This window comes from Eptesicus fuscus, chromosome 14 (assembly GCF_027574615.1).
Source record: "Eptesicus fuscus isolate TK198812 chromosome 14, DD_ASM_mEF_20220401, whole genome shotgun sequence".
Classification (NCBI taxonomy): Eukaryota; Metazoa; Chordata; class Mammalia; order Chiroptera; family Vespertilionidae; genus Eptesicus; species Eptesicus fuscus.
This window is the reverse complement of record NC_072486.1, coordinates 54,914,080-54,934,923: the sequence shown is the minus strand read 5'-3', so window position 1 is coordinate 54,934,923 and position 20,844 is coordinate 54,914,080. Positions and strand designations below refer to the sequence as shown.

Genomic DNA, 20,844 nt, shown 5'->3' with positions numbered 1-20,844 from the left:
CCCAAGCTGCAGAGCTTTGCGCAGGGACGTGCTCCCCTTTAGGGAATTTGGCGCACGGGACAGAAGCAGCTCCCCTTCGGGGAAATCTAACAGCGCGCACAGAGAGCTCCCCTTTGGGGAATTTGGGGGAATTTGGCTTGCGGGTCACAGCTCCCCTTCGGGGAATCTTAGAGCGCGCACAGAGGGGCTCCCCTTTGGGGAATTTGGCGTGCAGGACGGACTCCGCCCCCCTCTCGGGGAAACTGGGAGAGTGCACAGAGGCAGCTCACCTTCAGGAATTTGAGAGTGTGCGAAGCCCTAGCCGGTTTGGCTCAGTAGGAGAGCACACACAGGACGCAGCTCCACTTCAGGGAATTTGACACGCCAGACACAGCTGCCTGGGATCCCTGACTCACAGCGCATTCACACTAAGAACCAGTGACCCCAATTGTTGGTGCATGCACACACAGGGACCCTGATTCTCAACGAGAAACTGCACAAGGCAACAGAGACTCTGACACTCGATGCTTGGTGCAGACACAGGGAAACTCTGACTCCTGGCACATGCTAAGGATCTCATTTTCGGCACATACCAACAGTGTGGTGCAGACAGGGCCCCTGATTCTAAGTGTGCACATGAGACCACACGGAACACTGGGAACACTGACCCTGGGCAAGTCTGGTTCCTACCAACCAAAGGCAGCCACACGTCCTAGTGTCAGAGCACTTCAGTGAAACTCGGGTGGAGCGAAGTCCCCACAGCACACGGCCCAGGTCCACGCAAACGGAAGCTTGAGCTTTCTGATGATAGCCAGAATGGGGAAACGAAATAACTCACAGAGGAAAGAAAATGTGGAGTCGCCAAGAAAGGAAATTAGTGAAACTGAAGCTTGCAACATGACCGAAAAAGAGTTCAGAGTAATGGTCGTGGAATTTATACATCTGATGGATGAGAAAATCAACAACTTATGCAAGAATCAGGAAGAAATGAAAAGTGATATAGCTATAATCAAAAACACCATGGAAAGTTTCAACAGTAGACTACAAGAAGCAGAGGACTGAATTAGTGAGTTAGAAGATCAGGTACAGAAACAAACTCAATCTGAACAGCAATTGGAGAAAAAAATTAAAAAGCAGGAGGAAAGCCTAAGGGAGCTTCGGGACAACATGAAACGAAGTAACATGCGTATAATAGGGCTGCCAGAAGGACAAAAAGAGCAGCAGGGATTAGAAAATCTATTTGAAGAAATAATGACAGAAAACTTCCCGGATATGGGAAAGATAAAAGTTACGCAAGTACAGAGAGTCCCAAGCAGGATCAACCCCAAAAGACCCACACCAAGACATGTCATAATTTCAATGGCAAATATAAATGATAAAGAGAGAATCTTAAAGGCGGCAAGAGAGAGACAGAGAGTTACTTACAAAGGAATACCCATCAGATTGTCAAATGATTACTCAACAGAAACACAACAAGCTAGAAGAGAATGGAAGGAGGTATACAAAGTGTTGCAAAGCAAAGGACTGAATCCAAGAATACTATATCCAACAAGGCTATCAATCAAAATTGAAGGGGAAATCAGGTCCTTCGAAGACAAAAAAAGGCTCAGGGAGTTTATCACCACCAAACCAGCAATGCAAGAAATGCTAAAGGGAATACTGTAAAAAGAAGAAATAAACAGGTAAGAAGGAATACAGACACAAAAATAGATATGACTACAAACAAATACCTTTCAGTAACAACTTTAAATGTAAACGGACTAAATGCTCCAATCAAAAGACATTGAGTGGCTGAATGGATAAAAAAACATGACCCATATATATGCTGTCTACAAGAGACCCACCTCAGAACAAGAGACTCACACAGATTGAAAGTGAAGAGATAGAAAAATATCTTTCAGGCAAATGGAAATGAAAAAAAAAGCTGGGGTAGCAATACTTATATCTGACAAAATAGACCTCAAAGTAAATGCCATAACAAGAGATAAGGAAGACCACTTCATAATACTAAAGGGAGAAATCCAACAAGAAGAAATAATTCTGGTAAAAATATACGCACCCAATATAGGAGCACCCAAATACATAAAAAAAACTCCTGGAGGATATCAAGGGAGAGATTAATAGCAATACAATCATAGTAGGAGACTTTAATACCCCACTATCACCATTGGACAAATCCTCTAAACAAAAAATCAGCAAAGAAACATCAATCCTAAATGACTCACTAGACCAGATGGAATTAATTGACATCTTCAGAACATTTCACCCCAAAGCCACAGAATATACATTCTTCACATGGGTCATTTTCAAAGATAGACCATATGCTGGGTCACAGGCAAAGTCTCTTCAAATTCAAGAAGATAGAAATTATATCAAGCATCTTCTCAGATCACAGTGGCATAAAACTGGAAATCAACTACAATAAAGACAATCCAAAGAAATCAAACACATGGAGACTAAACAGCATGCTATTAAACAAGGACTGGGTCACCAGAGAGATCAAGGAAGAAATAAAAAACATCATGGCAACAAATGACAATGAAAACACAACAATCCAAAATCTATGTGACACAGCGAAAGCAGTCTTGAGAGGGAAGTTCATAGCTCTACAAGCCTATTGCAAAAAACAAGAAACAATGGTAATAAATTACCTATCTCTACAACTCAAAGAGCTAGAAAAAGAGCAGCAAGAAAAGTCCAGTGTAACCAGAAGGAAGGAAATAACAAAGATCAGAGCGGAGATAAATGACATAGAGACCAAAGAAACAATACAAAAGATCAACAAAACCAAGAGCTTGTTCTTTGAAAGGATAAACAAGATTGATGGACCTCTAGCCAGGCTCACCAAGAAGCAAAGAGAGAGGACCCAAATAAACAAAATCAGAAATGAAAGAGGTGAAATAACAACAGACCCCGCTGAGATACAAAAGATTGTTACAAAATACTACGAACAACTCTATTCCAACAAACTGGACAACCTGGAGGAAATGGACATATTCCTAGAAAAATATAACCTTCCAAAAATCAATCAGGAAGAATCTAAACAGCTCAATAGGCCAGTAACTATGGACGAAATTGAAGCAGTCATCAAAAAGCTTCTAGCAAACAAAAGCCCGGGGCCTGGCGGCTTCATAGGAGGGTTTTACCAAACATTCAAGGAAGAACTAAAACCTATCCTCCTCAGACTATTCCAAAAAATTCAAGAGGAAGGAACACTTCCAAGCTCCTTCTATGAAGCCAGCATCACCCTAATACCAAAACCAGATAAAGACAACACAATGAAAGAGAATTACAGACTAATATCCCTCATGAGCATAGATGCCAAAATCCTCAACAAAATTCTAGCAAATCGGCTCCAGCAGTACATCAGAAAGATCATACACCATGACCAAGTAGGATTTATCCCAGGAATGCAAGGATGGTACAATATCCGCAAATCAATAAATGTGATACATCACATGAACAAATTGAGAGATAAAAATCACATAGTCATATCAATTGATGCAGAAAAAGTATTTGACAAAATCCAACACCCTTTCTTGATAAAAACTCTCAACAAGGTGGGAATAGAAGGCTCATACCTCAACATAATAAAAGCTATATATGATAAACCCACAGCAAACATCATACTCAATGGACAAAAACTAAAAACATTTCACCTAAGAACAGGAACAAGACAGGGATGCCCACTCTCACCACTCCTGTTTGACATAGTACTGGAAGTATTAGCCATTGCAATTAGACAAGAAGAAGAAATAAAAGGCATCCAAATTGGAAAAGAACAAGTAAAGCTGTCTTTATTTGCAGACGACATGATATTGTACATAAAAAATCCGAAAGACTCTGTCAAAAAACTAATAGACTTAGTAAATGAATTCGGCAATGTAGCAGGATACAAAATTAAAGCCAAGAAATCTATGGCCTTTCTATACACCAATAGTGAACTTACAGACAGAGAGACTAAAAAGGCAATTCCATTTACCATCGCACCAAAAAAATTAAGATACCTAGGAATAAACTTAACTAAGGAGGTAAAAGACCTATACGTGGAAAACTACAGGACACTGAAAAAAGAGATAGAGGAAGACGTAAACAGATGGAAGAACATACCATGTTCATGGATTGGTAGAATCAACATCATTAAAATGTCCATACTACCCAAAGCAATCTATAGATTCAATGCACTCCCCATTAAAATACTAATGGCATATTTCACAGACCTTGAAAGAACTCTCCAAAAATTCATCTGGAATAAAAAAAGACCCCGAATAGCCACAGCAATCCTGAGAAAGAAGAATAAAGTAGGAGGGATCTCAATACCAGATTTCAAGCTGTATTACAAAGCCACTGTTCTCAAAACAGCCTGGTACTGGCACAAGAACAGACATATAGATCAGTGGAACAGAATAGAGAATCCAGATATTGACCCAAACCACTATGCTCAATTAATATTTGACAAAGGAGGCATGAACATACAATGGAGTCAAGACAGTCTCTTCAATAAATGGTGTTGGGAAAATTGGACAGATACATGCAAAAAAATGAAGCTTGATCACCAACTTACGCCATACACAAAAATAAACTCAAAATGGATACAGGACTTAAACATAAGACGGGAAACCATAAAAATACTAGAGCAATCCACAGGCAGCAAAATCTCAGACATATGCCAAAAGAAATTCTTCACTGACACTGCCCCTAGGGCAATGGAAGCTAAAGAGAAAATTAACAAATGGGACTACATCAAAATAAAAAGCTTTTATCACAGCAAAAGAAACCATCAACAAAACATCAAGAAGGCCTACTGCATGGGAGAACATATTTGCAAATGGCATCACTGATAAAGGTTTGATCTCCAACATCTACAGGCAGCTTATACAACTTAATAAAAGGAAGATAAATGATCCAATAAAAAAATGGGCAACAGACCTAAATAGAAGCTTTTCAAAAGAAGACAGAAGGAAGGCCAAGAGACACATGAAAACATGCTCAACGTCACTAATTATCCGAGAGATGCAAATCAAAACAACAATGAGGTACCATCTCACACCTGTCAGAATGGCTATCATCAACAAATCAACAAACGACAAGTGTTGGCGAGGATGCGGAGAAAAAGGAACCCTCGTGCACTGCTGGTGGGAATGCAGACTGGTGCAGCCACTGTGGAGAACAGTATGGAGTTTCCTCAAAAAACTGAAAATGGAACTCCCATTTGACCCAGTAATCCCACTCCTGGGAATATATCCGAAGAAACTAGAAACACCAATCAGAAAGGATATATGCACCCCTATGTTCATAGCAGCACAATTCACCATAGCTAAGATTTGGAAACAGCCTAGGTGCCCATCAGCAGATGACTGGATCAGAAAACTGTGGTACATCTACACAATGGAATATTATGCTGCCATAAAAAGAAGGAATTCTTACCATTTGCAGCAACCTGGATGGAATTGGAGAACATTATGCTGAGTGAAATAAGCCAGTCAATGAAAGAAAAATACCACATGATCTCACTCATTTATGGATAATAAAGAACATTATAAACTTGAACAAAAAGATAGATGCAGAGGCAGTAAAGCACCAAACAGTCTGTCAAATTACAGCAGGAAGGTTAGGGAGAGGTGGGGAAGATAAGAGATCAACCAAAGGACTTGTATGCATGCATATAAACATAACCAATGGACGCAAAACTCTGGGGGGTGAGGGCATATATGGGAGTGGGGGGGGGGGCAATGGTAAGATATGTACACATATAATACCTTAATAAAAAAATTGAAAAAATAAATAAAAATAAAATGCAAACCGGATCATGTCACCCAGCACGGGAATAAAATCAGCTCACTTACACCGCCATGTGGTCCTTCAGGAACGGCCCTGCAGCCTCTCCCTGACCTTCTTCCCATTCCTTAAACTGCTGCACCCTCTTTCCAGCCACTGGTCTGCAGGTGGGCCTGCACCGCACACTCCTCCCACCTCTCTTCTGACCACGCTTCCACAGTCCAGCTCATGCATCACTTCCTCCAGGGAGCCCCCTGCCCTTCCCAGTCTGGGTGAAACACTCTTTGCAAGTGCCCCATTTGGGGAGTTACCGGACCATCATGTGAGGACATTCAAATCCTGCCTCCTGGCTACAGGATCACAGCCAGGTTATTTCCACTCTATCTGCCTCAGTTTCCTCATCTGTATAAAGGAGATAAAGACAGCTCCTATCTCTTAGTCCCACCCCACCTCAAGGCCTTGACCTTCGGATCCCTCAGCCTGAAAGCACTTTCTCGCACCCACTCCAGTCTTCCCAGGGCATTTAGGGAAGTCTGCTCCAATGCCAGCCTTCAGAGGGGCCCCTGCCCAGAGCAGCCCTATCACAGCACATAAGACCTCAAAGTTCAAGTGCTGCCTTCACATCGTTGCGTCTCACAGGGCCCCAAAGGTCAAGCCATGAGTTCCTCTGGTCTCACCAGATATGCCACCCACTTAGCAGGCAAGGCCCACCACTGTCCTCTCAGCCAGCCCAGCCCAGTGCCTAGTAGTCAACCTAATGGGTTCCACTTCCCAGAAAATTATTCCAACGAGCTAATCACACCCTCCCATGGAAACCAGGGGTCACCCGACCCTGTTGTCACTACAGAGCCTGCCTCCCACAGCCCCTGCTGGCTCACTCTGCTCCCAAGTACCGGTCCCAAGTGCAGCCTCCACGTGGCCCTGTGTGGCCCGTGGTGTCCTCCCCGAGCACATGTGACTAGTAAACTGCTGCCAATCTCAGCTGCCCAGTGCCAGGTGTCCTGTGTTTGGCCACCTGGCACTCTTTAGGGCAGAGGGTCCCTTCTCCACCAATGGGGGGACTAGGTGATAAGAACAAGCCTCCACTCCTCACCCCACCCCTCACCACCCCCTGCCTCACTTCCGCCCACCACGGATCACAGCCTGAAATCACACTAATGATGGGCATGCTGACTGCCTGTCTCCCTTTCTCGGGAGTCTATCAGAGCAGGGCCTAGTGACAGCACAGACCTACATCTGCTCCTGTGTACCGTGAACATGAGAGAGATGAATGGCGAGCGCTGTGAGAACCAGCATGTAGGGAGCCTTCTACGCCCGCCGGCTGTTCTTACAGGAGCCTGGTTATTGTCTGTGCAGGGAGACGGTGACCGTTATGAGGTAGAGGATGGTATCCACAGTCACACTGAACTGTGAGCGCCACAGTCATAATGAGCGTGGTGACTGGCACAGTAATGCTCGCTATGCACTTGCTGAAGGTGAAAGACAAGGTCAAACGCTGAGAGGAAAGGCGTTTCTGCTATGTGCCCTGCCACCGGTTACAACTGAAGATACAAAGACGAAAGTGACAATCCTACCAGCCAGTCACTTGTGAGGTTCACGTGACTCAGGAGGCTGACAACCCCTCAGTGCCCGGAGGGGCTGCCGAGGCTGGACGTGACTCATCTTTCCCCTTCCCTGCTCCGCCTGCCACTCACCATGCCTTGCTCCAACGCCTTCTTGATGCGCCCGGTGTCTGCCACCGGGAACCAGATCTCGGCGATGATGCACTGCTGGGTGACATCGATGTTGCACATGTTCAGGATGTGATAGATGGCCTTCATCTTCTGCACCTTGACCACCCAGGAGTGCCAGTTGGCAGCCGCTTCCTGCAGGAGGCTCTGACGGTGAGACTCGGTTTGTGTTATAACCTGGGCAAAAAACAACACACAGAAAAACAAGGGACACTCATGAAATGTCTGGCAATGCGGCAGAAATGGGGGTTCATCAGCCACAGTGGCTTCCTTTGCTCTGGACTCCCTCCTCTGGCCGGTGGCTCTCTCCTGGCCTTGAACTCTCATGAGCAGTGTATCTCCCCTACTAGAGGTTAAAGCCCTTAGGCAGAATTCTTCCTTTTCGTATTAATTCCGTCCAGTACTATTGTTATTGTTGAATCCTGTCTCCCAAAAAAATATGTTCAAGTCCTAATTCCTGGTAACTGTAAAGGCGATCTTATTTGGAAATAGGTTCTTTGCAGATGCAATCCAGTTAAGATGAGATCATACCTGAGTAGGGTGGGCCTACTGCCTATGACTGGTGTCCTTGTAAGAAATTTGGAAATGGAGTACACGGAGAAGAGCACCTGTATGATGGAGGCAGAGACTGGGGTGACGCATCGACACACCAAGGAATGCCAAGAGATTTTTCTAGGAGGGCGAAGATGTCTGTTAGCCTGAGAGTTTGGAAGTACACCCACACCCAGTGTCTAAGGACAGCACTGAGGATCTAGAACTGTGCTGGCCAATGCATCAGCCACATGGAGCTACAAGAATTTAAATCACTCGCCATGTTCCAAGAGCTCCAAGGTCCCATTGGTGCTTGGCTCCTGCGGGTTCTATACCGTATATAACATTTCCCCCACCACAGAAGTCCCGTTGGGGCAGCACCGATGCAGAATTTACAATACGCTGTGGGATCAGCTGCTCTTAGTGATAACTTTCAAAGCGTACTAAAGGAAGTATTCTAATCATGTAAGCGCTGAGCGCCACCCTGGGTGACGACAGACTTTACAACAGCTGGGCAATTCAGCAGAAGAATCGGTCAGGCTGGCTGCTGGACTTCATTGGCTAGTTGGCTGTATCTTAGATGAGGCTGGGCTGTGGTCAGTTCTAGCTCCAGGCAAAATATTACTGACATGAAGAGTCATCACCTCGAGCCTGTGAAACAGCCTCTTTTTTTTAAAAAAAAATATATTTTATTGATTTTTTACAGAGAGGAAGGGAGAGAGATAGAGTTAGAAACATCGATGAGAGAGAAACATCAGCTGCCTCCTGCACACCTCCTACTGGGGATGTGCCCGCAACCCAAGGTACATGCCCTTGACCAGAATCGAACCTGGGACCTTTCAGTCCGCAGGCCGACGCCCTATCCACTGAGCCAAACCGGTTAGGGCGAAACAGCCTCTTAATGATGAACTCTTCTGCACCAGGAGCTACAAGAGCATAGCACGCGCCCCAGCCAGCTTTCCAGCGAGGGCCCCAGAGGACAGGACTCATTCGGCAATGGCAGAGGCAGCCCAGCCGCAGTGCCCCTCAGACCACGTGCCTGAAGCCCTCACTCACGGTGACTAAATCTTCCAGCCTCGTGTTGATGCCAGCCAGCATCTCCTTGCGCTCCGCCGCAGGCTCTGGGCAGGGGTAAATGGTGGCCCGAAACCTGTGTTTAATGCATTCCAAAGGGACACGTGGTTATCGCTCCAGAGCATTCTGCACACCCTCTTCTGCTAAGTCACTGTTTGCTGGCTTTGGTGAAGCAACACCTTTCCCTAGACTAACCCTCTCCGTGGCCGTCTATCAATGAACCCCATTATAAGGGGGTTCCCAACACGTGGCTCATACTATAGGAATGAGCTGCTTTCAAACCATAAAGCCTGTGAGCTGTTACATAAACAAGACTACAAGCTTAACTTGCCCCTTTTCTCCCCACCCCCACCCCCCAAATCTATTAAGGCATTAATGTCCTTCTTTACTGAGTAATTCCTGCTTCTAAGGGGCTGGATATGAGATGATTCTGCGGCATTAGAAACAGCTTAGCCTGTGGTTTGCCTGTGAGCAGGGGTAAACTGCAGTGGTTAAAAGGTCCACTTTTAGTTACCTTTAAATTTTGCCCCTTTAAGGCCTCTCTGTTCCTATTTCCACAGCTATTAAGGGTCAGTTACATTCTTCACACTCTCTTGTCAAATGTGGGAAAGTTATTCTAAATCCCTAAACGGACCTCAGGGGCCCCGGTGGTGCATTTCGCACTGCACACCTCTGGCCTCACCCTGCCCCGCGTCGCTGGTGAAGGAGCCACTGCCCGTCCCCCTTACCCCTCGCAGATCTTCCTGATCTTCTGCCTGAGCTGCTCTCCTTGATAAAATATGATGAACATGTTCTTTTTCACTTCTTCTTTCTGGAAAATCAGAACGAGGAGGAAAAAATTAGCTTTTCTTTCTGGTTACATTATAATAAAAATGTCAAGTTCTGTTTTTAGGTTTTAAAAAATATATAAATTGAAAATCGAAAAACTTCCATTTCTCCCAGTTAGTCCAAGTTTATAATTCATTACGGTTGAGGGCAAGGCCACCGAGGCAGGCTGTACGGGGCCAGCAGGGAGGCCAGTGCAGTCTTAAGGGGACAGAGAGTTCCACTATCGGCTACACTAGTTGGATCACAGCTGGGCCTTGTACTCAGCTCTCAGCCCTCTCCTTAAAGAGATGTCTGAATAAACAAGGAAACATCCAGAAGAGGGTCACCATCCAAAGCCGTGTCTAATGTGGGACTCACAGTTACTCACTGTACATCCATAAGAACATTGATTAAAATGCATCTTTTCTTTTGCCTGTCTGCTTGTTTTTATGTGCAGATCAAAGTCTGGGACTGCAACACAGGAAAGTGCATCGAAACCCTGCGGGTAAGGCCCGTGGCGTTAGCATCCAAGGACACAGTGGAAGGCGTACCAGGAAGCCAGGCTTTGGCAGATCTTGCATCCCCAGAGCCCAACGACGTGTTTTTGGCAGGGAGCCCGGATGTGGCCCACGCTTGCACCTTCACCCCAGATGGGCAACTTCAGTGGTGTCTGGAGCTGCTGATTAGGCAAGACGCCAAATCCACTGCATGATCAAACCACCCAGGGCCTCTCCAATATAACATGGCCACACCTGGCTCTCAGAACTCAAGTCCCTGCCTCTCCCTGCCCAGGGCGCATGGCGCGGGCAGAAAGGATAGTCAGGGCAGTTCCACGCTGCAGGCCCAAAGTCACCATACCAGGGCACCCCACAGATCCTTGCAGCCAGGACTGCCAGGGACCCACACCAGGCCTGCCCAAATCCATCAGACACCTGCGCCTCACCAGCCCGTCTCTCCAGCAAGGTTAGCTGAAACAACTGCAAACACAAAGCAACCTCAGCCAGTTTGTGCTTTACTGACGCCCCCGATGCTCAGGCCTGGACCGTGGGCTTGCGCGGAGGGTACAGCCGCTCCTTCCGCGGCTGCTTCTTGGTCGTCAGGTTCCCTTCATGCTGCTGAGCCGCGGAGCACGGTCTGTGCTTTCTTGGGCCACAGACCCAGGGGCTTGCGCTTCTTGCGCTTGTAGAATTCCCTCAGGTTGTCTTCCTGAGTCTGGTTAAGGACGGTAAGAACGCGGGCGACAGATCTGCGAACAACTCGGATCTTAGGAAGCTTGGAAGCAGCGCCGCCCGTCCCTTTGGCTCCGCGCAGCTGGGACAGCTCCGCCTTCAGGCCGTCCAGCTGTTTGAGCAACTTGTCCTTCTTGCCATGAAGGTCTCGAGCCCTAATTTTGGCCATGGCTGAACAAGCCGCAACCGCCTGCCTAAGATGCATCTTAAAAGTCCAAGTTTGACAATTCACAAGAAAGGGAGCATATATATTTCATAAGCATATATGAAAATGTTACTTTAAGCAAAGAAAGGTGCTCTTTTGCTCTTATTTCATTTGAGGTGGAGGGTAGTCAAGGTAAAATTATGGAGCCCATTTTTGGAAAAGTTGCAATAAATCCAACGAACTTGTCACATACCACTTGGGGCACTGGAATCAGGTACGACCCGCGTCCCTTCCCCCCCCCCCCCCTTGAGAAACCATCTGTCAGGTCCCAGCCAATGTCACAAAAATGCCCACAACCCTTTAAGCCAGCAACCCGTTAAGCCAGCAACCCTATTTCCTTGAATTCCTATCCTGGAAGCAATTCAAAAGAAAATAAAAATCCACATGCATGACGATGTCGGGGGATTGGACCTGCACCCCAGGTACCCACCCTTGACCAGGAATCGAACCTACAACACTTCCATCTGTGAGCTGTCACTCTGACCACTTAGCAACATCAGCCAGGCACCCAAGTCATTCATTCTTATGCTCATGTGCACACTGACCTAAATCAGTTTAGTTCTTTGTGATTAAGAGACAGCCTGGCTGGGTAGCTCAGTAGGTTAGAGCATCATCCCGATGCACCAAGGTTGCAGGTTCTATCTCAGGTCAGGGCACATACAGGAAGCAACCAATGAATGCATAAGTAAGTGGACCAACAAATTGATGTTTCTTTCTCTTCTCTCTCTCTCTCTCTCTCTCTCTCTCTCTCTCTCTCTCTCCCTTCGGCTCTCTCTAAAACCATTTTTTTAAAATCATGACAACAAAAAGAGACACAGCTGCCTAGTGTGGAAGGAGTAAAGCTAAGTTTCTAGAAACTAGTATAGCTAAGTTTCTTGAAGGAATGTGGTGTTAGTAAGAATTTGTTCTTGACCTTTCAAAGGTAGAAAAAAAGAAAAGAGAAAGCAAGGGAATAGATATTGGCTTCACAGAACCAAAGACTCGGTGTTTGCAGGAATACAAGCCCTCTGGCGAGCGCTCCGGGGAATTTGGGAGGGAGTTATCTGCCGCCTGAGATACCCACTGTGACGGGATCCTCCAGAACTGCGTCCATCTCACTGAACTTCAAGTAGATGTTTCCTCGGCAAACTCGCCACAGCAGCCTCTCAAAGGAAGCCATCCTCTCCCTGTTTATCACACCGGCCGTGAACCTGGTGTCAACAGTCAGAAGAGGACCCGTTACTGAGGAACAGGGAGTGGGGTGCAGGGAGAAGACTCCTGGAGACGTGAAGATGTGAAGCCATTGCAGGACCACCTCCCTCCAAGCAGGACGTGATGACACAGCCCTGCCTGGCGCTCCGCAGCCCTGCCCTAATTTACCTCAAGTCCCTTGTGACCGCCTGTTTCCTTGGACATGGTAAGGCTTCCTTAACCATCCCAATAGTTTGTATTTAATTATTTACAATTAAAAATATGATCGACCATTCATTATAGCATTGTAGATGTTCAAAACGCTCAACAATGGTCTCTGTATTCTTACAAATAATGTACTAAGAGGGAAACATACACATGGATTTGTGTACATCTTTATTTTTACCATTATCCAGGCATCTAGATCATTTCTGACCCAAACTTTACACGTTAACCTTAAGATGGTTACGTCTTACACATCAATTATTTTTAATGTACATTGGTCTGTATTACTTTCAGATCAAACATTTTCAATAAATATCTTTTCTTTCTATTTCTAATTCAATGCTTACTACCCAAATAGCAGGCCCTCAGGTATCTACTGAATAAAAAACTAGAATTGTAAAACCCAGCACTTTGATCAATTAATCAATTTTACTTTCCACTGTGTGAAATCACACCATTTTGTTGGGCATAACCACATTGTATCACCACTGCTTGTGAATGACTTGATTGTATAACTATCCCATTTCTAATTACACTTCAAACTTCAAAGTCCAAATCTATCTTATATCAAATCAGTATTTCAAAGTTAAAGAAAAAAACATATATCCTATAAGCTTTGTCCCAAAGCCAGGGAACAGTTAAGAAAACCCATCAAAATTATTATTCCCGTCCTAGCCAGGTAGCTCAGTTGGTTAGAGCATCATCCCGATATGCCAAGGTTTCAGGTTCAATCCCTAGTCAGGGCACATACAAGAATCAACCAATGAGACACTGGAGCGGTGGGGGCTTACCCTCGGGGGTGGGAGTAGCGGGGGTGGGGGTGGGGGTGGTGTCAATCGGGGGGAGAAAGGAGACATATGTAAAATGTTAAACAACAATAAATAAATAAATAAATAAATAAATGTGTTCTCTAGGGGAAAAAAGAATCAACCAATGAATGCATAGATATGTGAAACAAAAAAATAGATGTTTCTTTTTCTTTCTCTTTCTCTCAAAATCAATTTAAAAATAAATAAAATAATTTAAAAATTATTATCCCCACATCTTTTCTATGTGGGGACAATACAAACATTGCACTCTTTGGGCTCATTCCAGTGGCTATTTGTTTGTTCACTCATTCATCTATTCATTCATTCAAACACTCGGGGAAACCCATCACACTCTGGGCATTGAGCTACCAACGGAGGACCCATTTCCACATAACTCTCAGAGCAGAGTTACACTCACCCCAGCTTTCCGGCCATGTATGCAGGCATAGCTCTTAACTCCAGGAGACCCGAAGTGTCTTCAGTAAAGAAATCATCAGGTAAGTTGGTTTCCGTCTGAAAGTTAAATGATCAATATATTCATTGAAATGTATTTAAATAACCTTAAAAGCACCCCACGCCTCAAAGTTTATTCTATTTCTAAGGAAGCTTTAATTTTCTACAAATAGTTAACAGAATTCAAAAAGTAGAGTGCTCCATGCCACATCGAAAAGCTTCCCCAATCTCTTCCTACCAAATCCCAAATCTGCTCAAACGAACTGTTCTGCTTTGTTCTTACACTTACACTTCTGTCCTGGCCATTTGGGGCACATATTTTTTAATGAGCATCATAGTATGTTGCCATTTAATTCAACCAGCACCACAGTTATTGCGCCCAGAGCACTCCCTGCTCACCAATGGCCTAGCCTTGGGACAGAAACAGTGCTTTGTTCATGTTCCAAACCAGCCAGCTTTCAAAACAGAAATTGAGGCTGGGGGGAGGGGTGGGAAGGAGGGCTTTAAATAGTCCCCAAATAATGACCTCAAAAAAGTCCTGGGTTTTCTTCAGGAGATACTTGAGTTCAGTCAGTTCTAGGAAGCTTTTCTTCAATGCCTGATGGTTCTGGTTGGCTTCCTGTAACTCTCCTTCGAGTTTTTCTAGAACAGTCTATAAATAATGGGAAAAACGGTAGTCTAGGCAGAAAGTACTATGACACTTACTGTACATTAACCACACAGATAAGTAAATAGAAAAGAAATATTCAGGGCACCATCGTGAGCTTGAAGGGGCCCGTGCAGTCGTTAACTCGGTGTGATGGTAGAGCTATACGCCAGAGCCACAGTCACACACACTTTCGTTCCATCATCGTGGGGAGGGTTAAAGAACACTCCGGGAGAGTGAAAGGCAGCTTCATGGAGAAGTCAAGGCATTTTGGCAAATTACATGTCTCTTCCCCATTTAAAACACTAAAGAGGGGCCCTAGCCGGTTTGGCTCAGTGGATAGAGCGTTGGTCGGCGGACTGAAGGGTCCTGGGTTCGATTCTAGTCAAGGGCACATACCTCGGTTGCAGGCTCAATTCCCCACCCTGGTCGGGGCAAATGTGGGAGGCAACCAATCGATGAGTCTCTCTCACATACATGTTTCTCTCTCTCTGTCTCTCCCTCTCCCTTCCATTCTCTCCAAAAATCATTGGAAAAGTATCCTCAGAATAATAATAATAAAACACTAAAGAGGGAAGCTGAGGTGAATTTACATGTTGAGAATTCCTTCTGCCCAAACACACTGTAACAATAACAAAATATAAAAAGAGAAACCTAGTGTCATCCCCCCCACCACCAACAACAACCAACAAATACCAGTTATGGGCTGGAGTCTAGAAAGCCAGGGATAAGCAAGTGTAATAAGGGGACAGGGAAGCATAGGCATGGAAGGTGAAAAGACAAAAAACAAAGAAAAGAACAATCTCCCTTCCAAAATGAGCATCCAAAGGACAAACTTCTGCCAAAACTCAGACACAAGATCGGGGCGAAAGCATCAGCCAGGATGACATCTCACAGTTCCCCAGAACAGGTGTAGGTGAAAGAGAAGGTGAAGGGGAGGGTGGTGGCGGGGGAGCGGTTAATGAACAGGGCTGGTCTGAGGAGACTAGTGATAACACTGAACTTGGAGATGATTTTACGGAGACCCTATTCATAGCTCTTCGATTAAGAGCTATTTCCCCAGAATATCCAGATTTTAATATGACAACACCTAAAATATTTTCTAGGGCAGTTGCCAGTCTCATATCTCTGTTAGAGTATATAGATGTATACTACCGAGGATTACAAAAATGTCAAGACTTTTAAGTTATCTTCAAAGAAAATAAAGACAAATCGAGCCAGAGATAAAGCTAAGCTCAGTGAAACCTCACCTACCTGCCCGCCTCCCTTAGTGAGTCCTTCTTCCTCTGAGGATTCAAAACTGCACTTTTTTGTTTTTTATTTTCTCAACAGGGTCTTCCATGATCTGGCTCTGCCATCCTTTGACATCTTCTCCCACCGCCTTCCCCCTGCTTCCCCCTCCATCTGCGCTAGAAGCTCCTAGAGGGCTTATTTTTTTAAATATATATCTTTATTAATTTGAGAGAGGAAAGGAGAGGGAGAGAGAGATAGAAATATCAATGATGAGAGAGAATACAGCATATGCCCTGACCGGGAATTGAACCATGACCTCCTGGTTCATAGGTCAACACTCAATCACTGAGCCACTGAGGCCAGGTGGGGTTCAGTGTTTTATAAAGGAAGCAGAGAGGGGGGAGAAAGAGGGAGGGGCCTCCCCAGCCATAACGTCCCTGACTAAAGAAAACTGCCATCCTCTCACACAATCTCAGAAACCAGTCTGAGAGGCCTCAGCCCAGACTGAACTCAATGCATCAGCTGCTTCCCACCACATAATGAGGAAATATCCCCCTGCATCCAGGAATTCCACTTCTGGGTTATTTGTTGACAGTAAATGAAGTCATTATCTCAAAAAAAAATCTGCATCCCCATGTTAACTGCAGAATTGCTTTCAATAGCCAAGACATGGAAACAGCATAAGGCCTGTTCAGTGGCACCCTATAGATAAGACTTTGCTGCCTACAAGAATCGTTTGCCCACAAAGGAAACCATTCTCCAAAGTGGGGTGAGCTTCCGTAGGGCTTCTCTGGAAGAGGAAAAAAGCTCTCTCCTGGATGGGGAACAGGGACTCTAAAAATGGCACAATGGAATTTTCCTGGGGACGTAACACTGATAAGAAGGAAACCACATACATATATCCACCCCACGCCTTCAGCAACTGGGTAATGGATCCACGAGTGGCTCTCCGAGCTCCCGACTGTCCTCGGCAAAGTAGGGGAGAACCTACCTCCAGTGTAATCATATCCCGAGGGAGCGGGGTCAGTGGGGACTTCTCCAGCAACTGAACCTCAACCTCATTTTTTATCTCATCTTCCAGAAAACCTGAATGAAGAAACCCCAAGAGAAAGTCCAAGATGATTATATATTCTCATATCTAAGAAATGGGATCAAGCAGGACAATGGCTTTAGGCTAGCTCAGTCACCTGAATTGCCCCGGCAGCATCTCTGACCTCCCCCACCCTGCCTCCAGATCACCTTGGAAAGTACTACAAATAGGACACGTTTGTTAATCAAGGCCTGCACGCCTTTTACCTCCCCGCCAGTTCAGCTAGATAGTAGGCAGAAAATTGGCTTACGGAGGATCCTCTCCATTGACTCACACCTTCTGACTTCATTCACAAATTTCCTTTGGAAGCTGTTCACATCCACATTTAACTAGAAAAGGGAAAACACCACACGGCACGCATTAGTAGCAACAGATGCCATCATACTCCCTTTGGCTATTTTGTTATATTTTTTAAATGCTGGAGGATGTCACTAAAACTGTCTTAGAAATATATATTTCCATACACAGGACAGATATTACAGGCAAGCCCTAACCGGTTTGGCTCAGCGGATAGAGCATCAGCCTGTGGACTGAAGGGTCCCAGGTTCGATTCTGGTCAAGGGCATGTATCTTGGTTGCGGACTCTCATCAATGTTTCTAACTCTCTATCCTTCTCCCTTCCTCTCTGTAAAAAATCAATAAAATATATATTTTTTTAAAAAGATATTACAGGCAAAACACACCCTGATGTGTCTACACTCAATCCCCAAATGCCTCAGTTCTGGCCTTCTTACTCTTCTAAGAGAAGCAAAGTCCTCCCACAGTTAAGGTTTTCTTACTTTAGATACAATTATCCAAATGAGCCTTCAAATCCTCAATGGAGTCGTGAATATGATTGGACCTTGAAAACTACGTAGCCCCAGGCGATGTATCATGGGCATCAAAAAAAATTACAAGGCCTTGGGCTGGTGACCCTCAGCTCAGCCCAAAAAGAATGTTAGGGAGGAAGTGGCTCATGTGCTAGGGACTAGGGATGCAAACAAGCCAATCCTTCCATGCGGGAGCTTGGCATTGATCTTGACCTTGGTGAGGAAGTAAAGAAGAATAGAGACCAGTATTCTAAATTGGATTCAAAATGGCTTGAGGAGGCTCTAAACTGCCTCTTGGAAATGATACCCAACATCACACTCCAGGCAGTAGACCTAGAATGTCACTCTAGGAGACTGTAGACTCCAGGATACTTTGTCCTGGGACAGACAAGTCAGGAAGAATTCTCGGAACAAGGTTTGGTAGTAATCCACGTGCAATTGGATATATCCAATGCTCTGAAGTTGCTACACATAAAATAGAATATGATGCATCTAACATGTAGTGATTGCATAAGAGTTCCAACACATTCCTGCAGCGGAAATACACGTGGAAGAAGAGAGGTCATGTTAGCAAGTCACCTGCCCAATGTTATCGCAAATCCTAGACGGAGGACTAAAACCACGGAATCCCATCTATTCCAGCTCGGGGCGCTGCTTCCTGCACTTAGTTCACTACCAAGAAGTGGCATGAAAGAGTTGTCAATACCCACTACACCTTCCTCTGGCCTCCAAAGAATGCAGTGCTTACATCTTCGTTTGTTTGTTTATGTTGTTGTAATTTTTATTTATTTCAGAGAGGGAGTGGGAGAAAGAGATAGAAACATCAATGATGAGAGAAAATCATTGATCGGCTGCCTGTTTCACACCCAGCACTGGGGATTGAGCCCACAACCTGGGCATGTGCCCTTGACCAGAATCAAACCCAGGGACCCTTCAGTCTGCAGGCTGATGCTCTATCCACTGAGCCAAACCAGCGAGGGCTGTACTTACATCTTTAAACTGAACCAATCCAAGCTCTCCAAGCTCCGCAACACAGCAATATGCAGCCTCTACCTGGAGAAATAGTTGTGACAAACACATCTCCTCACTTCGAAACACAGACGCCATCTTGACCCAGCCTGGTCTGCAGGAGACAAAGAGACTGGAGGTAGCAAATGCGTGGAAACCTCATGATGAGAACTTTTCTGTTGAGCTAATGAAACCCAACAGGGGGAAAAAATCCAACAGGAACTACTCCTGATTTAAAAACTAGAAATTGGGGTGGTGCACACACAGTACAATATATAGATGATGTATTATAAAATTGTACACCTGAAACCAATACAATTTTATTAACCAATGTCACCCCAATAAATTCAATTAAAAATTTTATATTCCTCACATTCATGACCCAAGATTTCCACAAGGAAGTTTCAATAACATTGTATATAATAATTATAACAATGGATCTAACCTAGATATCCATCAACAGGGGGATGATTACACTGATACAACAGAACCCTGTATAGTCAGTAGAAATGAAATAAATCTGTATGATCTCTATATGGAATAAGGATATTTATCTAGCATCCATTTCCATCAAAGACCTTCTAGACTGCCCTACTGCTGCCAAACCACATTGTTTTCCCCAAAGTCCAACCTTCTGGAAGAACTGTCTCACTTCCAGAGTCAGCCCCTTTCCTCACGTCATTTTGTGACATGTGGAGTATCCACTGTTTGGAGACACTGGGTCCATCCCTCCTGTTCAAATCCTTCCATTGTTCCATTTTCTCACAGGAGAAAGTCAAATCCCTTGACCTGGCCAACAAAGGGAGCATAATCTGGCCTCTGCCTCCCCTCTGGCTTCATTGCTCCTCACACTGCTCTGCAGACACGTGGATTTTCTCCCCCCTCCCCCCCTCCCCCCTCCTACCTCAGGACCTTTGTCCATGCTTCCCCCTGGATTTAGAAACTCAACCCTTTCCTCCCCATCCCAAGCTCATCCTGTCACTCCTCTCCACTCAGTGTATGGAACCGATTCTTCCATACACCTTTCCTGACAGCCACCAACACCCTCTGTGAGCTAAGCCCCCTCCTATATGCCCCCACAACACCAATCCTCTACAGTTACATGTACTGTCTGCATTGTCCAATAGCCAGAAAGATCCATGAGGTTAAAAATTTGTATGTTTTTCACTCTCACCAGTCTAGCTCAACCATAAAGCTGGTGCTCAAAACATGTTTCCCGATTTATTGACTAAAAGCTAAATATGCTTCCCTCCCTCCAGAATGCATAGTCTGGTCCCCTATTTTTGCCTTTGGACACCAAAATGAATCAACATTTTACACTGCTCTTTCTGATAAATAAAGCAGTGTTTTTATAGAAAGAGAAGACACTGGCTTCGTGCAGACCCAAAAAGCACAGCTCTTACCCCAGCTTCTCCCGAGCAGGTCCTGGACGGGGGGCTGGAGGTGGCAGGGGTATAGCTCTCCGGTACTTCCTTCCTTTACCGACCCCTGAGCTGGGAGCTTCGGCTTCAGTGGCCGCTGGGCCTCGCCTGGCTGAGGAATCCACAGGTGTCCTCCCTGCAGAGGCACAGGGAGTGACTCAGTGCTTCTCCTTCCCAGACTCCCGCAGTGCCCTGAGGCAGCTCTTGTTATATCAACACCGCCCTGGGTGAGGACAAACCTGCCCCGCAGGCCTGCTCAAACCCCTCCCGGACGCCCTCCCCCCACCTGTGTCCTCTGTTGACCAGGAAGCAGTAACTGTCTTCACTAAGGAAAGTGATGTACCCTTTCCCCCACTGTGAGGACAGGGTTTGGGAAGAGGGTTCTTGAGGCCTCAGGAGGGCCCTGAGACAGTCCAATGTATGGACTAAGCACACCAAGCACTCCTTTTCCTGGCAACAATAAAATAACAAAAAATCGTTTGGGGAAAAGGGGGACATAGGTAATACTTTCAACAATAAAAGTTTATTTAAAAAATAATTTGGAAAAGAAAAAAAATCACACTCATCCTATCAACAATTATTTTCCAAAACACGTTACTTTGAAGGGAGAACAGATAGACAACTCTTCATAAATACCCAGGGCCCAA

At 45.2% G+C, this 20,844-nt stretch overlaps 1 protein-coding gene and 1 pseudogene across 1 annotated transcript in view; both read right to left on the bottom strand.

The window, feature by feature from the left end:
• Positions 1-18,875, bottom strand: part of ATP6V0A4 (ATPase H+ transporting V0 subunit a4) — a 42,837-nt gene extending 23,962 nt beyond the window's left edge. The window contains exons 1-9 of the mRNA XM_008150486.3: positions 18,759-18,875; positions 17,210-17,288; positions 16,861-16,955; positions 14,517-14,642; positions 13,956-14,050; positions 12,397-12,523; positions 9,821-9,903; positions 9,075-9,168; positions 7,452-7,664 (exon numbers count right to left, since the gene is read on the bottom strand). Coding sequence (XP_008148708.2) covers positions 7,452-7,664; positions 9,075-9,168; positions 9,821-9,903; positions 12,397-12,523; positions 13,956-14,050; positions 14,517-14,642; positions 16,861-16,955; positions 17,210-17,288; positions 18,759-18,875 — 1,029 coding nt within the window. The remainder of the gene's footprint in view (positions 1-7,451; positions 7,665-9,074; positions 9,169-9,820; positions 9,904-12,396; positions 12,524-13,955; positions 14,051-14,516; positions 14,643-16,860; positions 16,956-17,209; positions 17,289-18,758) is intronic.
• Positions 10,931-11,297, bottom strand: LOC103294099 (60S ribosomal protein L35-like; annotated as a pseudogene).
• Positions 18,876-20,844: the final 1,969 nt, after the last annotated feature.